Source organism: Egretta garzetta, unplaced genomic scaffold, assembly GCF_000687185.1.
Source record: "Egretta garzetta isolate BGI_Z169 unplaced genomic scaffold, ASM68718v1 scaffold440, whole genome shotgun sequence".
In the NCBI taxonomy this organism is placed as follows: Eukaryota; Metazoa; Chordata; class Aves; order Pelecaniformes; family Ardeidae; genus Egretta; species Egretta garzetta.
The window spans coordinates 1136648-1151872 of record NW_009258293.1 but is presented as its reverse complement, the minus strand read 5'-3'; the positions used below and the strand labels follow the sequence as shown (position 1 = coordinate 1151872).

At 40.1% G+C, this 15225-nt stretch overlaps 1 protein-coding gene across 10 annotated transcripts in view; it reads right to left on the bottom strand.

The window, feature by feature from the left end:
• The window catches only part of RBM39 (RNA binding motif protein 39), a 28398-nt gene extending 15856 nt beyond the window's left edge, over positions 1 to 12542 (bottom strand). The window contains exons 1-7 of one of the 10 annotated variants that reach the window (XM_035893129.1): positions 12436 to 12542; positions 12141 to 12213; positions 10829 to 11191; positions 10513 to 10566; positions 5788 to 5979; positions 621 to 686; positions 474 to 527 (exon numbers count right to left, since the gene is read on the bottom strand). In XM_035893129.1, coding sequence (XP_035749022.1) covers positions 474 to 527; positions 621 to 686; positions 5788 to 5979; positions 10513 to 10541 — 341 coding nt within the window. In that variant the 5' untranslated portion in view covers positions 10542 to 10566; positions 10829 to 11191; positions 12141 to 12213; positions 12436 to 12542. Of the gene's footprint in view, positions 1 to 473; positions 528 to 620; positions 687 to 5787; positions 5983 to 10512; positions 10567 to 10828; positions 11192 to 12140; positions 12214 to 12435 lie in introns of those variants that run through there. The other 9 variants (XM_035893137.1, XM_035893123.1, XR_004841846.1 and 6 more) reach the window with 9 other exon arrangements.
• Positions 12543 to 15225: the final 2683 nt, after the last annotated feature.

Here is a 15225-nt window from a genome sequence, read left to right as displayed (position 1 = left end):
TCCAGTTCCCTTCAACAAGAAGCCTAAGAATGGATAAGCACCTCCTGGATTTCAAAGGTACTTGGCTTCCCTACAAAACCATCAATACATATGGAAATAGGAAAAAGCAGCATTTGTACAGTACTTTTCCATTCCATACTTAAGATTTAGCAGAAAAAACTAGCTAATTTAAATCACAATTAACAGGAAAAAGATTGACAATGCAGAAGCACAAAAAGCAAAGCAAAACATGGTTTGTAAACTGACATTATTTATAATTGTACACTGTTATTGGGGGAGGGGCAAGAGAGGGTTCATGACACAGGGAGAAAGCAATGTACTTTCAATACTCTCCTCTCATGGGCTTTCTGAATGAATTCCAGCATTACTTGTGAGTATAAGCTTGCAAGCAAGCAGTCATGCATTATTTCACCATTATTTTTCTAACTTCAATTGGACAAAAATAAACCCCAAATGTGTGTAAAAATTCCTACCTAACAGGGCTCTTGTCTTTTCTGAAGGGACTTTTGCTTCTGGAGCGTCGTCTGCTATAAAGACAGATCAACAAGATTTTAAGAAAACCTTCAAGTACCAACAAAACCTATTAATGATGCAATAGAAAGCAGAGAAAACTCAGAAACCTTAATTTGATGCTGTGAGGCAGACCAATCTTCCCTCTGATGGCACTGTTGAATTTTGGACCAGAACTACGGCAAAAGCAAAGACAGACATTACTCACCAGAGTACCTGAACTCAAGACTTCCTGTCTGTACTTGCATTACATTGCAAGTGCTCACCCACCCTCGCACCTGAACTTGTAAACATTTTCCATCAGCAGCACCCACAGCATGCACAAGCTATGTGCAGCACTCCACATCAAGGCACAGAATATGCTCCCTGCTCAGTTTCATCTGCATCACAGGATCCCAGAACATGTAGGACTCCAAGGAAGAACTGAATCATAAGCCAGACAGACATGGCACACTTGTTTGGGCAAAATATTCTAAGCTACAGTTACTGTTGTAATCTACTTTACATGGTTTTTTTTGTCCACATGCATATTCTACCTACTGATGGCTGCGAAGCAGTACCTTAATGGCCTGGAACTCAGCCTCAGAGTTTTGAGCAAAGTGATGCTGGCAGGACTATTTGCTCAAGTGTAACACTTTAAAACTGAAAGTTTAATGAAATTTAAGGTGTAAGTGGAAACCAAAGTAGCTCCCTGCAGACATCTGCAAGGGACACATTCACTAATGTTGTCTCAGCTCTAGCCACTGAAGTGCTACGAATATGTAAATGCAGCTTCCTTTACTTAAAGTTCTTAATGGACGTCAAAACACAGAAACATTTAAGCCAGCAGTTAACCTTATACAGACATGTCACCACAGAAGAAATCCAATCGCTTGGATGAATCTAATTTTAGTTCTCCAGGCTTCACAGAGGCTGTCAGAACAAACGGCAACCTGCCCATTGCTTCCATGTTAAGGACAGTCCTCTTGCTAGTTATTGTGGCACAGGGTAACAGACTGTGACACAAACAGTAAGATTCATCCTATATCATGTTCTCCCTGAACTTGATCTCCTTGTAGATACAAGGCAAATAACAACACCTGTTAATGTTCTTCCTGTATATCCACCAAATGGCAGAGGCACTGCTGCACAGACTGAATGCTAGGGAGTTTGTCCTTCCATCTGCACAGAATTGATTCGTTCTGCTGTGGCTATAAACTGATGTGAAAACACCCCGAAAGACATGGCAGTCTGAAGACATTAAGTAGTCTTTCACTAAATCTATTTAGCCAACCAATTTGTCTGATAAATGTCTTCTTGCTACTCAGTGGAGCAGTAATGCTTAAAGTTAAACTCAGCATCCACAACAAGGAGGAGGATGCCCATTTTTAAACATGTCATGACACAGGTGGAAGTAGTGGGCCAAGATCCAAAACCGTGGGAGCCAGGTTAAAGCAAGGGAAATATGGCCCTGTATAACACTGGAAAAAAAAATAAAGAAAAAAGATCATTTAGAAATTGCTTATTAAGAGAAAACAAGACAAAAACAGGCACATCTTGAGATGAGATCACTATTGATCAAAACCAGACTTTTTTTTGCCTAGGATAAATTACTCAAGTTCTGACAAGTGACTGCTGAGAGTGTCCATTCAGATTCTCCAATGTCTATGACACATACTGCCAAAAGCTGCATCTGGAAATGCTGGTACTAACTCGAGAGATGGGATTACCTTGCATCTTCACATCTCCTTATGTGGAACATGGTGTTCTCAGATTCAAATGCAGCAAGACAAACCAATTACAGTGACTCCAGAATATTAACATACAGACCAACTAAATGATGGTCAATAATCAACACCATGAGTTTTAAGGGAACAGGAAATAAATGTTTTAAGGGTTTGTCTAAACCTACTGAAAAAATCTGAGAAGATAAACAAGAACAGTTTTCAAATACATACACATGGGTTTTTCTAAGGAGACTTGCTTGTAAAACTGTATATCTCAGGGGAACTTTCTTCTTCCCTCCTACTGTGCAAGAACTCTTTGCAGTTGTTGCCCAGTTCCTGCTATTGTGTATGGAAGCACCAAGTCACAAGCAATTCGTCTGTCTAGGGGTACCTTCTTCATAGGCCAAATGCACCAAGTCTTGTGTATAGCCAAAGCACAGCTATGTATACGTTTTCCTAAACCTACGTGATGCCACATGACCCAAGAACAATAGTCATATCAGAAGACAGCCAGTAAAATACCAGCTTTCACCTGCTCAATCATATCCAAGACTCCAACGGAAGAGTGTCAGACAAGGCAAGCTTTGGCTAACAAAGTCCAGGAGAATCACGATCAAATTTCAGTCTTCATGTAATAACCCTTGTTTCCCAGCAGCTTTCCCAAATTCTTGGTTCCAGGTTAACAACAGAACAGTCTAAGTAACTTCTACTGTACGTTAGCAGTAGCTGGGATTTGTGAGACATATCTAAGCAAGAATTGGTCAGGTTTTCTCCTAAAAGACTTAATATAACCATAAAATACTTAAGGCGCAAGATACGTGAGATTAATAACATTTAAAAACCCTGTGAACATTAAGCAATGCAATCTAGTCACTCAATTTCAAAAAATGAAAACATTTAATCACTACCTCATGCTTAAAGATGACAAATTCAAATCCTCAGGTTCTCTGTGGTATACTCTTCTTTCAGAATTACCTACTCCACATCACCCCCAGCAGCAAGAACATCTCAGTTTAGATACTAGCTTGAAAAAGGACTTTTATAAAGCAAATGAGAAAGATCACAAGGAGGAAGAGTAAAAAATATTTTTAAAATAATGCAGCCACAAAGTATTTTGAACTAAATGTTGCAGTCAGGTACAACACTGCCTGCAGTAACACCAACTCAGAACTGTCTGAACAGCCCTGCAAGGTGAGATTCCAGATTCAAATTCTCCAGCCAGCAAGAGCATTCTGGTAGTTACTTTTGAAATGCTGAGCTGATGGCACTGCTACAGAGACTGTTTCTTCATATGAAAGCACCATTTTTGGTAGATCCAAAGGAGGCTGGTGATGCAGGAGGCTTCATCTCCAGAACTTAGGTCTCCCTGAAAGTCAGCTCCCGTTACACAACTTCTAAAGGCAAGTCTCTGCGTTGAAGAGTCTTGAAAAGGAAATGAAGAATTCTTCCCCCTCCTATTGTCTGAGGTCCTTCTCTTTCACACCTTCTGAGCCAAAACTAGAATTCTGGGATCACGTTAGCATGTGTATCACTTCAACAGCATCATCCATAACCTACAAGTGAACAGCCAACTGCCAGCTAGCTATGCAACAGTCAGTACCAATGCCTCTGAGATGCACATAGCTGCTCTATACCAGTCTTCCACTAAACTATTTTAAACGCTAAAATTCTACTTAGTTAAATGAAAGCAACAATTCAGCAACTGAAGCAGAGAATGTGATCCTGCCAAACCAACAAGCACAGCCTCATATCCTCAGAGGATACTAGATTATCTCACCTTTCTGTCCACTGCCTCTCAATACCAGAAAAATTGCCCAGAGCAGCTATGGAAGAGTATCAGAACAAGGAAAAAGACCCCTCACAATCATTTACCTTCCTGGCACAACATATCTTGATGCATTAAAACAGACATGGGCTATTGTCCATAGTTTGAAATTCTACTCGAGGAAATTATTTTGGAAGACCAGAACACTGGAACTCCAAAATTTCTCCAGATGAAGAACCTTCTCACCCAGTAACAACAGAAAAAACAAAGCACAAAACCCTCCAACACAGCTAGGAGAATGCAACAACCTGGAACCAAGTGATGAGATGAAGGACATCCACTCCACATTGGAGGCAAGACCGGCAGGCTCCACATACAGAAGGCTGAAGATCTTGATCAAGATCCTCTACTTATGAGCAGTCTGGAGCCACAACAGTGGCACTGGCACAACCTGACTAGCTACTGTAATCTTACAGGTGCCACAGAGCTGCAGAAAACATGCCAACTACGTACAGCTGAAATCTTCAGAGCTGAAGCCCAGAACAGCTCTACAGAGGCTCTGACAGGCCTGATACTTGAGACAAACTAAAAGCAGGGCTGGTATGCTCTACAATCCCCAAGTACACAGGACTGATGGAAGCACAGGATGCCACTGCATCTTAGCAGAGCCAGTAGTTTCAAGCATGTTTTCATTATGAGAATGCCAACATCCAAGTGACTTGGTGCAAAATGAGACCCTGAGACCTCAGGCATTTTTGTTTTGCATTCTAAAGTACCAAAAGGAAGGCATTCCCTGGATTGGGACCCAGCCGCCTAGAAAAATACTCGTGCAGAAAACTGTACAAGCCTACAATTTATCAGAAGGTACACACTGCCCTCTCAAACATCTTGAGAGAGATTTCTCCATCACAGATGATGTCACATGCCACGATTAAAAAAATACGTCTTTTTCAAATGCCTGCTTCTGACATGATCTTGCATTCTGAGACCTGACAACAGTTGGGATGAGACCTGGACAAAAGCAGACACAAACAGCAGCCTCAGGTAATCAATGAAAGCCAGGCATGCAGCCCAGTTCTGTTTTTCTGCTTCTTTGAAAACAAAAAGAGGTGATAGGGAGCAAAGGGGAGGGCAGGAATACAAAACAGCAGAAACACAGAATAAATGTTGATAAAAAACATTTTTTGATAAATGATTTACAACTGCCAGGAAATCACCTACAGCAGAAGTTCTATCAAGCCAAAGATCTGAGAGGAACTGAAGAGTTCTTCCACAGCCCCTAAGCAAGTTTGGGAAAAAGCAGGGCAAATACACAACCCATTGGCAATTACTAAGACAAGACACTTCCAATTTGGATGTTTATGCAGTAAGTGTTTAAGAGCAGCAACCCAGCAAAAACCTTTCGTAATAAAAGCAAAATGTTTTATAAGCCTGTAACAGAAGTCATAGACTACTGTTTATGCCTTGACAGTTAACTGTCAGGTTCATGTACTGAAGATAGTTAGGGCAGGTAGAAAACTTGCTCATTATTTTAATTTTGTGATAAACTATTTTCCAGTCAGTTGTACACATTCTTTCACTTGCTTTTGCACCTTTCTGCATTTGGATAAGAATGAAAACTAGCAGGCAGAACTGGATTCCTTACTGTCCTCCTCTTTCACTCCGTATTCATTGACACTCTTCAACCTTAACCTCCCACCTTCTTTGGTATGATTAGTGACCAATTTAGAAAGCAGAGAGTGAAACTTAAAGCTTCCACATCATACACTAAAGCAGCACACATGCAACTCTACATAAATAACCTACTAGGGACTTCTATAGCGGCCTCTGAATCGTCGATCTCTACTTCTAGAACGGCTGCGTCTGCGTTCTTTGCTTCTGCTCCGTTTCCTTTCCCGGCTTCTGCTCTTTTTCCTTTCCCGATCTCGGCTCCGTTTGCGTTCTTTGCTTCTGCTCCTCTTCCTGTCATGGCTTCGACTTCGGCTCTTGCTCTTTTTTCTCCTAAGAAAAATACAACTTTGGTTACACATGTAGGTCAGTGTTATTTACCTCACATTCCACAGTTCCTCTAACCTGGTGTCAGAGACACTGATAGGAGAAAGTTTATACCTGTTGGTATTTATACAAGTTTCTTTTGTTAAATGGGTGGTTAAGCATGTCAGGATTCTTTTAGAATTTATCATAAGCAACATAAAGTGCTCCAAAGCAATAATTTTAAATTTTGTAATAACTAAAGAATGCTTCCAGGAAGAGTAAAAGGACTGAAAAATATTTCCTGCATGAGATCTAGTACATACTAAATGCAGTATTTCACATGTCTTTCGAACATACTTTAAATACACCATCAAGCTGCTAAGAAGAAATTATATTTTTACAGCAAGGTAAAACAAAACACAACAAAAATGGAAAGGAAGAGGCAAGCCTGAGGGAGAGGAAGGTTGTTTTCTCTCAATACTCCCTGCTATCAATCTTAACACACTGCCAAAGGGTTTTGCTTCCTACTTGGTACTCCCATTCATAAGCTTTTCTAAGTCTGTGGCTCTTACAGGTTTGGGAGAAACTGCAGATCTTCATCATTTTAACCACTTACTTAGAAAATTCATACTTCTAAAATCTGTAAGTCAATTATACATCATATTTGAAAACCAGTGAGTCACTGTTCCATTCTCTGCAGACTATTTTTGGGTTATTTGCAATTTTTTTTTCTGTATCTCAGTCTCAGACCATAAAAACTTACAGTCTCCTAGTTTTCAAAGGATGCATACATAAAACAAACATTAAACAGATGCTCAAGCAATTACTTAAGACAGTAATTTTCCTCAAATTGGATTTTGGGAATAACCAACTTTGCCGCTAAACTTTTGAAATTCAAGACATCCTTTGCTACTGAGTATTTCTTCTCCTCCTGAGCCTTCTGATTACACACACCATCTTTTTTTCAAAGTGGTAACTCATACACTTAAAAACTTTGTATGGTACCCCCCACTTTTAAAAAAGTTCAACCCTATTACTTTCTATGGCCACGTATAAACTAAGACTTTAGTTAACTAGTTTCGATTACTAAAGTGAAAATCTCTCAGCTACCACATCTAAAAGAGCATAATGATCACTAGCAGCTTTTACTCTCCAATCTCCACCTCCGAAGGCCCATTGAAACTACCTGAGTATTTATCTCTCATGAGAAACGTTTTGTGATTTGGTTTTAAAACTGGAATACTGCATGAGGTTCAACAAGGCCAAGTGCAAGGTCCTGCACCTGGGTCGGGGTAACCCTCGGTATCAGTACAGGCTGGGGGAAGAAAGGATCGAGAGCAGCCCTGTCGAGAGGGACTTGGGGGTGCTGGTGGATGAAAAGCTGGACATGAGCCAGCAATGTGCACTGGCAGCCCAGAAGGCCAACCGTACTCTGGGCTGCATCAAAAGAAGCGTGGCCAGCAGGTCGAGGGAGGTGGTTCTGCACCTCTACTCTGCTCTGGTGAGGCCGCACCTGGAGTACTGCGTCCAGCTCTGGAGCCCTCAGCACAAGAAGGACATGGAAGTGTTGGAGCAGGTCCAGAGGAGGGCCACAAAAATGATCCGGGGGCTGGAGCACCTCTCCTATGAGGACAGGCTGAGGGAGTTGGGCTTGTTCAGCCTGGAGAAGAGAAGGCTGCGGGGAGACCTGATTGCGGCCTTTCAGTACCTAAAGGGGGCCTATAGGAAAGACGGGGCAAATATTTTTTGAGGACAGGCTGAGAGAGTTGGGCTTTTTCAGCCTGGAGAAGAGAAGGCTGCGGGGAGACCTGATTGCGGCCTTTCAGTACCTAAAGGGGGCCTATAGGAAAGATGGGGAAAATCTTTTTAGTAGGGCCAGCTGTGACAAGACAAGGGGTAATGGTTTTAAACTAAACCAGGGTAGGTTTAGACTAGATATAAGGAAGAAGTTCTTTACAATGAGGGTGGTGAAACACTGGAACAGGTTGCCCAGAGAGGTGGTGGAGGCCCCATCCCTGGAAACATTCAAGACCAGGTTGGACGGGGCTCTGAGCAGCCTGATCTAGTTAGCAGTGTCCCTGCTCACTGCAGGGGGGTTGGACTAGATGACCTCTAGGGGTCCCTTCCAACCCAAAATATTCTATGATTCTATGATTTGTAATCAATTATTTATCTACAATACCCCATCAGTTTCTCTAGTATTTTTTTATGGACAGAGAAGCTGCTGCATCAAACCCCAATATTCAGAAGCTTCACAATCTCTGGTAAGATGACACCACCCAGAAATTCAGAATGATCTGCATCAACATCACTTAACCTCAATTCCTACTGTAACAGTTTGTGACAGTTGGGCATACATAGTCTCTCTCCTAGGAGCAATCACTTAACAGTATCTCTCTAAGTTAAAACCCTCAGACACTCAATGTTCTAACAGCTCAAAAAAATTCTACCTGTAGCTCAATATACCAGCCAGTACCAGTAACTGCAGCCAGATAGCAACTATGCACCATCCAACCGTGCAATGAACAGTCTTTGCATGCAAGACTCCTAACAGTCAAGAGCCACATTCTGCTTTCCAATCATGATTAAACTGGACATACAGTACAGATATCTAGTAAAAATGCAGATTCTTAATCCTTCCAATTTCTAAATCACAAATTTAGTACCATTTGACAATTATTGAAAGCTGCACACTACATCTAATACTCTTTTTTAGTTCTTGATGTTTGCTGTGGATTATAGTTTTCCTGACAGATCAAGTCTTCTTTCAGTATTGTCCATCTGAAGTAGGTAAAGAATACCCTCTACATAGTGACACTCCAAACCATTGTTAAGCAAAGCAAGAAGTCTTGTAATGCCTTATACACCTTAGTCTTCAGCAACAGAGTACACCGTCACAAGTCACATACACAATGGTGTAGTTTGTTCTTTAAAGATTTAGGCGAACAATAAGCTGTATCAGATAAAAATTCTGGGACAAAAAGCTTCTACTGTCAGAGAACTGCAGTACAAGAATAACTAACCTCCTAGCAACTGCTAACTTGAAAACTGAAATGGGGAAATACCACAGGAGCAACATTTCTGAACAGACACAAGGGTACGAGTAAGAAAGCAGAAGAGGAGATGAAACTCCACACAACAAATAACACTGTAACGGCAGCAAAGCAGCTTGACTTCCTTCTGGTTTACAACAATTTTCTTCTAAACTTAGTTTACTGTTTTTCTGAATTAGAAATACAAAATGAACACACAGGTCCAACCTGAAAATGGGTCCATGGGCAGAAAGATAAAAAACGTCACTGCTTTAGTCTTAGAGAGGTTACAGCAACCAAGGAAACAAACTGACATACCTTCTAATATTCTCATCATTCTACCATGAACCAAGGTCAGAACCAATTCTAAAATTTAAAACTCACTGCTTTTCTTTCAGATCCCAGTTTATATCATGAGGCTCACCATCCAAACAAAAGCAGGGTTTCACACGCCATGGGTATATATGGCATATATGCATGAAAGCAATAAAAACTCAGAACTTAAAAATATTGGGAACAGCTCCTTTTGATGGGGTTTTAGGGGTCTCAGTATTTAGCATGAGAATGATGTTCACTGTATTGTTAAGAATGCAGATATAAGGTATAATCAATTTTAGATTATTAGATTCCAACATAAATATGATGTTGGAATTGGACTTTTTATTTTCCAAATATTTATAGACCTGGCAAGAAACACTCTTTGGATCCCTTCAGTGTTTCATCTGAATGATTTCAGAAAATGACAACAGCATACATGCTGACTTCTTATGTTAGCTCTATATTACAAAAACACACTGGCTACTGTTTACTCAACTACCTCAACTATCTCATCACCAAATGATGCTTGTAAGGTGAGTAATTTATTTTACAGACTTAAAAACCTTCCATTTATTTGGGGCATTTAAGAGACCCTTAAGAGTAAGTAATCTCTCTCTCAAGAGACTCAAGGCATTTTTCTTCAAATTTCTGATTTGATTCCAGACTGTTTGGGTCATCAGCAGCTGTTCAGACTTCGTAATTATGCTTCCCCAAGAAGGTGGTTCTCTGGTTCTTTAAAAAGGTCATAGTGTACTTTTATAAAGTTTAGATTAGAAACAAAAAAATTATAGAAATTGGGGGGGTGGGGGGGTGGAACTGAGGGAGGGGATCAAACAGCCTAAACCTTTTCAAGAAAGCACTGGTATCTTTAAATGCTTTGAACTGTTCCAAATCACATCAAATTCTACACCAAACAGATTTTTAAAATGCAAAATCCATTGCACTGCTAAAGCAACAAAAAAAGAAATTAAATACACTGAAAAGTCTGTACTTTTATCTGATCCTAACATTAAACGTTTCCACAACTTTGATGACATCAGTGACAAGGGCATAACTACATTTGTAAACAAAAGTCCCTGATTGCTGCAGTTGCAGCAATTGCAAATCCCAAGCTTTTCCATTTTATTTCCCTAACACTACTGACACACATTGACAAGTTTACAAAAACCAGCAGCCTCCCCACAGATGTAGAGAATTGAGCAAATACTTACTTCTTGCTGCGTTCTTCGTGGCCATTGGCACTGCTCAATTTGTTCTCATCCTAAGCAGGGTTGATAGAAGAACATCGTGAGGACGAAGCGGAAACATTTCAAGTGGTCAAAGGGTAATGGGAATAGGAATAAGAAAATACAAAACAAAAATTTTAATACTAAATTACTTGTTTACAGTTTAATGTGGAAAGCTTTAGAAAATTTAGGTAGGCATTTTTAACCACTTTGCTGCTTAAATTTAAGTCATACAATTACAAAATACAAGACTTACATCATTTAAAAGTGTATAAGAGATTGTAGGTACTTCCTTACATGGTTTAGAGAGCAAGTTATCCTGTAGAATTCAGCACTCAAGTGGTTAAATGTTATTTCTATAAAGTATAAGAGGAAGTTTCAGATTTGTGTTTGTGTGCCCCTCTGATCAGTACCAAGGCTACATCTCTGCCTAAGCCCCAGTGGCTAAACTAGCAGCCAGCCACTATGGATTTCCTGTGACCGATGCCATTCCCGAGATCTTCACTCATTTTCGTTGAAGGGTTGTAAGAGCTTGATGTCACCTCTGTCACACATCTCGCCCTGAAGCAAACAGGGATTCACACTGCTTTAGTAACGTCGACTCCCAAGAAAGTCATCAATAATCCACCAGTCCAGCCTAAACATTCCCTATTTCCATACCTGTTTACATGGAAAATATCCATGTTAAACCAGGACACAAGAATTTTAACATAACAATTTACAAATTTTTCTTCAAGATTTTAACGTAACTGCTAAATATTACATAAACTAAATATACCACTTAAAACTTACAAATGCTCATCCAAAATTCATGACACAGTTGTAATAAACACTGCAGAATAGACTGACAATAGCTGCTATGTAATTTATATACTTGCTTTACAGTTTAATCACATCAGTTACATCAAAAGTACAACGCCTAAGCAACTTAATATACATTTCTTGTGAAACCAGTGCTAAAGCATGCATAATGTTAACACTTCACCATCATTTGGTGAAAAACACAAAAAAGACAGTATTCATTTGCTGCTGGTTTAGGTAAAAGACATCACTACACTAATTCATAAAAATTTTGCATAAAAATTGACATTTCCTAATTAAACAACTAGGACAGAAGAATACAAGAGCTTATTTTAGAATGACACCGCAGACTGTGATACTGTCTTTTACTTGCTAGGAACATTCTATTCAGGGATCCAAGAATTTCCGTAAATTCTTTCACTCAGCAATTGATTTCCATCTGCCCTGTTAAAAGATTAACCGCCACCAGTCTTCTGCATTAAAAGCAAGTCTCACTCTTCTTGCACTGAGCAGACTGTTCAAATATTTACTTGCCATGTGACTGGTGAAAAGGTTATTCTTGGAACCCTGCTGTTTTCCCAAACCACTGCATTCACCTTGTTGCTATACCAAACTGGACCTGGCAATTTTAGGAGAGGTTTTTGGTTTCTTGTTTTGGGTTTGGTTTTTTTTGTGGGGTGGGTTTTTGGTTTTGGGTTTTCTGTTGGGTTTGGTTTTTTTTTTGTTGGTTGGTTTTGGGTGGTTGTATTTTTGGTTTTTTTTTAAACCTAGGGGACCACGGTACAGCGATACGTCACTCAATTACTACCTTATGATTGACAGTTCACACTGGAATCAAAGGTGAATTCATGGGAGTAGAGGTGAGATATCGTTAGGCAAGTCTACAAAGAGAGATAGATGGGCATTTATTCATCACTCTGAAGTGAAACTACTGCACAATATAATTACATTAACAGTATATATTTACTTGTAAGTTACATGTAATGCATCTCCAATAAGATAAATCATGAGGGCTCCAGGGATGTTAGTTTACAGTTCAGCAGTAGTTTCATGAATAATGCTAAATTAAGGTAAACAGGACCTCACTGGCACATTTTTCTCACCTTCTTGTAAGGAGCTTCAAGCATTGCTTCAATATCAATATCATCAGCCATTTTTCAGGACACCTGAAAGAAGAAGCAAAATCCACCTGAGATGGAAAATACCCTTGTGCTTTATATTCCAAAGGCTTTTGCTTAAGAGGCCATTGTTGCATTGGCTCAAATTCACAGGGCAGCGTCTCAGAAGACATTTCCAACAAGAACTGGAATGAAGCTTTGCCCAGTGAGATGATAAAAAACATGGCACAAAGCAATTATAGCTGTGAAAAACAACATGCTATTGAAGACAGTTAACCAGTGGAAAGCCCAGAGGTATTCCACCTATTTCTTTCAAAACAAAGAGCACAGACCATTTACAATACAGAAACATAGGTCTAGTGGCCATCTTGGGAAGCACTAGAGCTCAACCAAAGGACTCAGGAGAGACATGTAAAGAACACAGAACAAACATTCAGGCAAACCTGTTCACAGTGTCCTAGCATTTGCTACCATCACATTTACTGATCTGAAGACTTAAAGTGAACACTATGTTCCTTTAAGAAACATGGCCTCCTGCCTAATGTGGGCCACAGAAGAAGCAGTTACGATTCAAGCACTGCATACACAAGATCCATCCAATCTGGAACTTTATGTTTCAGACAGAAAAGGTCACTGTGCCATGTAACACTAGTCACCACAAACTTTTTTTTAATTGTTCCTGTTATTTTTTCAATGTCAACCCCCAGTATAATTTTCTGTTTATTATATTCTGAAGCCCTTTGACATTTATTTCCTTTCCCTATGCAGATATGCTATTGAGAACCTCTCAAGACTCTGCATTACAGTAGAGACACTCAACTTCCTCAAATCTCTTAACGGAACACTTTCTCTCCTCTTTATTTCCTAAGCTCAAAAATGACCAAGCCTCTAGATCAAAGTCCGTCAGCCCGAGAGTAAAGATTTTGCTGCATGTCTGCCATAAAAATGGGGTTTTGATCATAGAGGTTAATTCTTGCACCTTTGTAACAGGCATTGCTGCAGAACTATGCGATCCAGAGGCTTGGCCAGCACAGTGAAATCGTTCCAACATTTCAAGATCCTTTAAGCTGTTCACTCATAACCTCATAACTGAGAATATTATACCAGAGCTGCACCACATGTAAGAATCAAGTCACGCCCCCAGCCACATCAGACCATTACCCATTAACACAATCAACAACAAAACATAATCCTTTAGCCATATCAGAGCACTGGAAGTCCATACTCAACTACTTAAACAAGGCACACTAACCTCATTTTCAAGTTATTACCTCTTGGGCTATAGTGCTGTCACAAATACAATCATCCTTAGTGTATGTGATATGGCTCAATTTTACTTTTTACTAGAGTATTTACATTCAGCTTTTCAAGTCATCTACACACAGGCATATGATTTAATTCACCGCTGTTCTACCAATATTTGGTATGAACAAGTACATCAATATGACTAAGGACCACAAAGAAGCACCAGGTCAAATGCAGGATTTTACAAGAAAATTCCCACTGGTTCCCCACATTTTTGCATGTGCAATTTACTTAACATATCCAGCTACACCTGGGGTGGGATTTTTCACCCTGAAGAAGGGTGGCCAAAGGGGGGGGAGGGGGCCATAAAAGTGACCACCAAATCATGAGCAGCATGGAAAAGTGAATAGGGAATGACTATTACTGCATTCACCCAAATAGTAAGTGAATGAACTATCATCCAGAGGGTTCCAAACAAAGGCCCTTATTCACACAGCATTAAGCCGTGGGAATTCACTGTTACAGAGAACTGTGGATGCTAACAAAGAAAAAAAAATGCCACATGCAGTGTTCAAAAAAACCAAAACAAAAAAGCACAAAAATTTACAGAAAAAGCTTTTCATTAAACAAAGGCATGCCTTGTGACCCTGAACCACAACTAGCTGACAACTAAGAGCACACAGAGAAGTATCACTCTACAATTACCCTGTGTTTCTATTTTCTTAGGCATTTGCTGTTTGTTGGCCACCATCACAGACAAGATCCCTGAGTTACATGGACCTTTGGTCTCACCCTGAGCAATCTGTGCCCTCTGTACCCTGCACAAAACACTTTCATTGGTATAATACCATGTTTGCATCAGAATACCTTCTGTTCACATAACACAGACCTACTATCCACTCTGCAATTCATGTAATGCATATAATGATGCTAAGTATAAAGTTATTATTTTTAAAAAGTCACAAATAGGAGTCATTAATTTCAAATTAGTACAAAATCATGAGATTTTCACATCTCTTTCACTAAACACTGAAGAAGCTCAAAATAATTTTCACAGAAGCCTTTCAGCTTGCTCAAAAAGATAGGTATGCCCAATGTTTCGGTAGAGAGGAAAAAAAACACCCCAAACCAAAACAAACAAGACCCCAACAACAAAAACCCACCCAAAACACGAAAACAAACAAGGAATGAACTACACTTGAAACGCTGCAGGTCTGCAGGAAACCTAAAGGGACACGAAATTTACCCCTACTGTTCTAGCCAGTATTTTGAAAGCGGATTCCATCACTTTTTGCCGTGTTATAGCTCATACAAGGAGTTTAAAAAGACCCTCTCCTCGAAATTACTTGCTTTGGAAATTCCAAGAAATTACAATTCCGCTCTTGCTTTGCAAGGAGCCTCCGGGAAAAGCATTAGGGAAGTTGAGGGAGAACGCCGACGCTTCGGGAGGGGAGCCCAGCGCCCGGCAGCACAGGCACCTCTGCCCAGCGGCTTCCCACCTGCCATCCTCCACACGCTCCCGGCGCGATC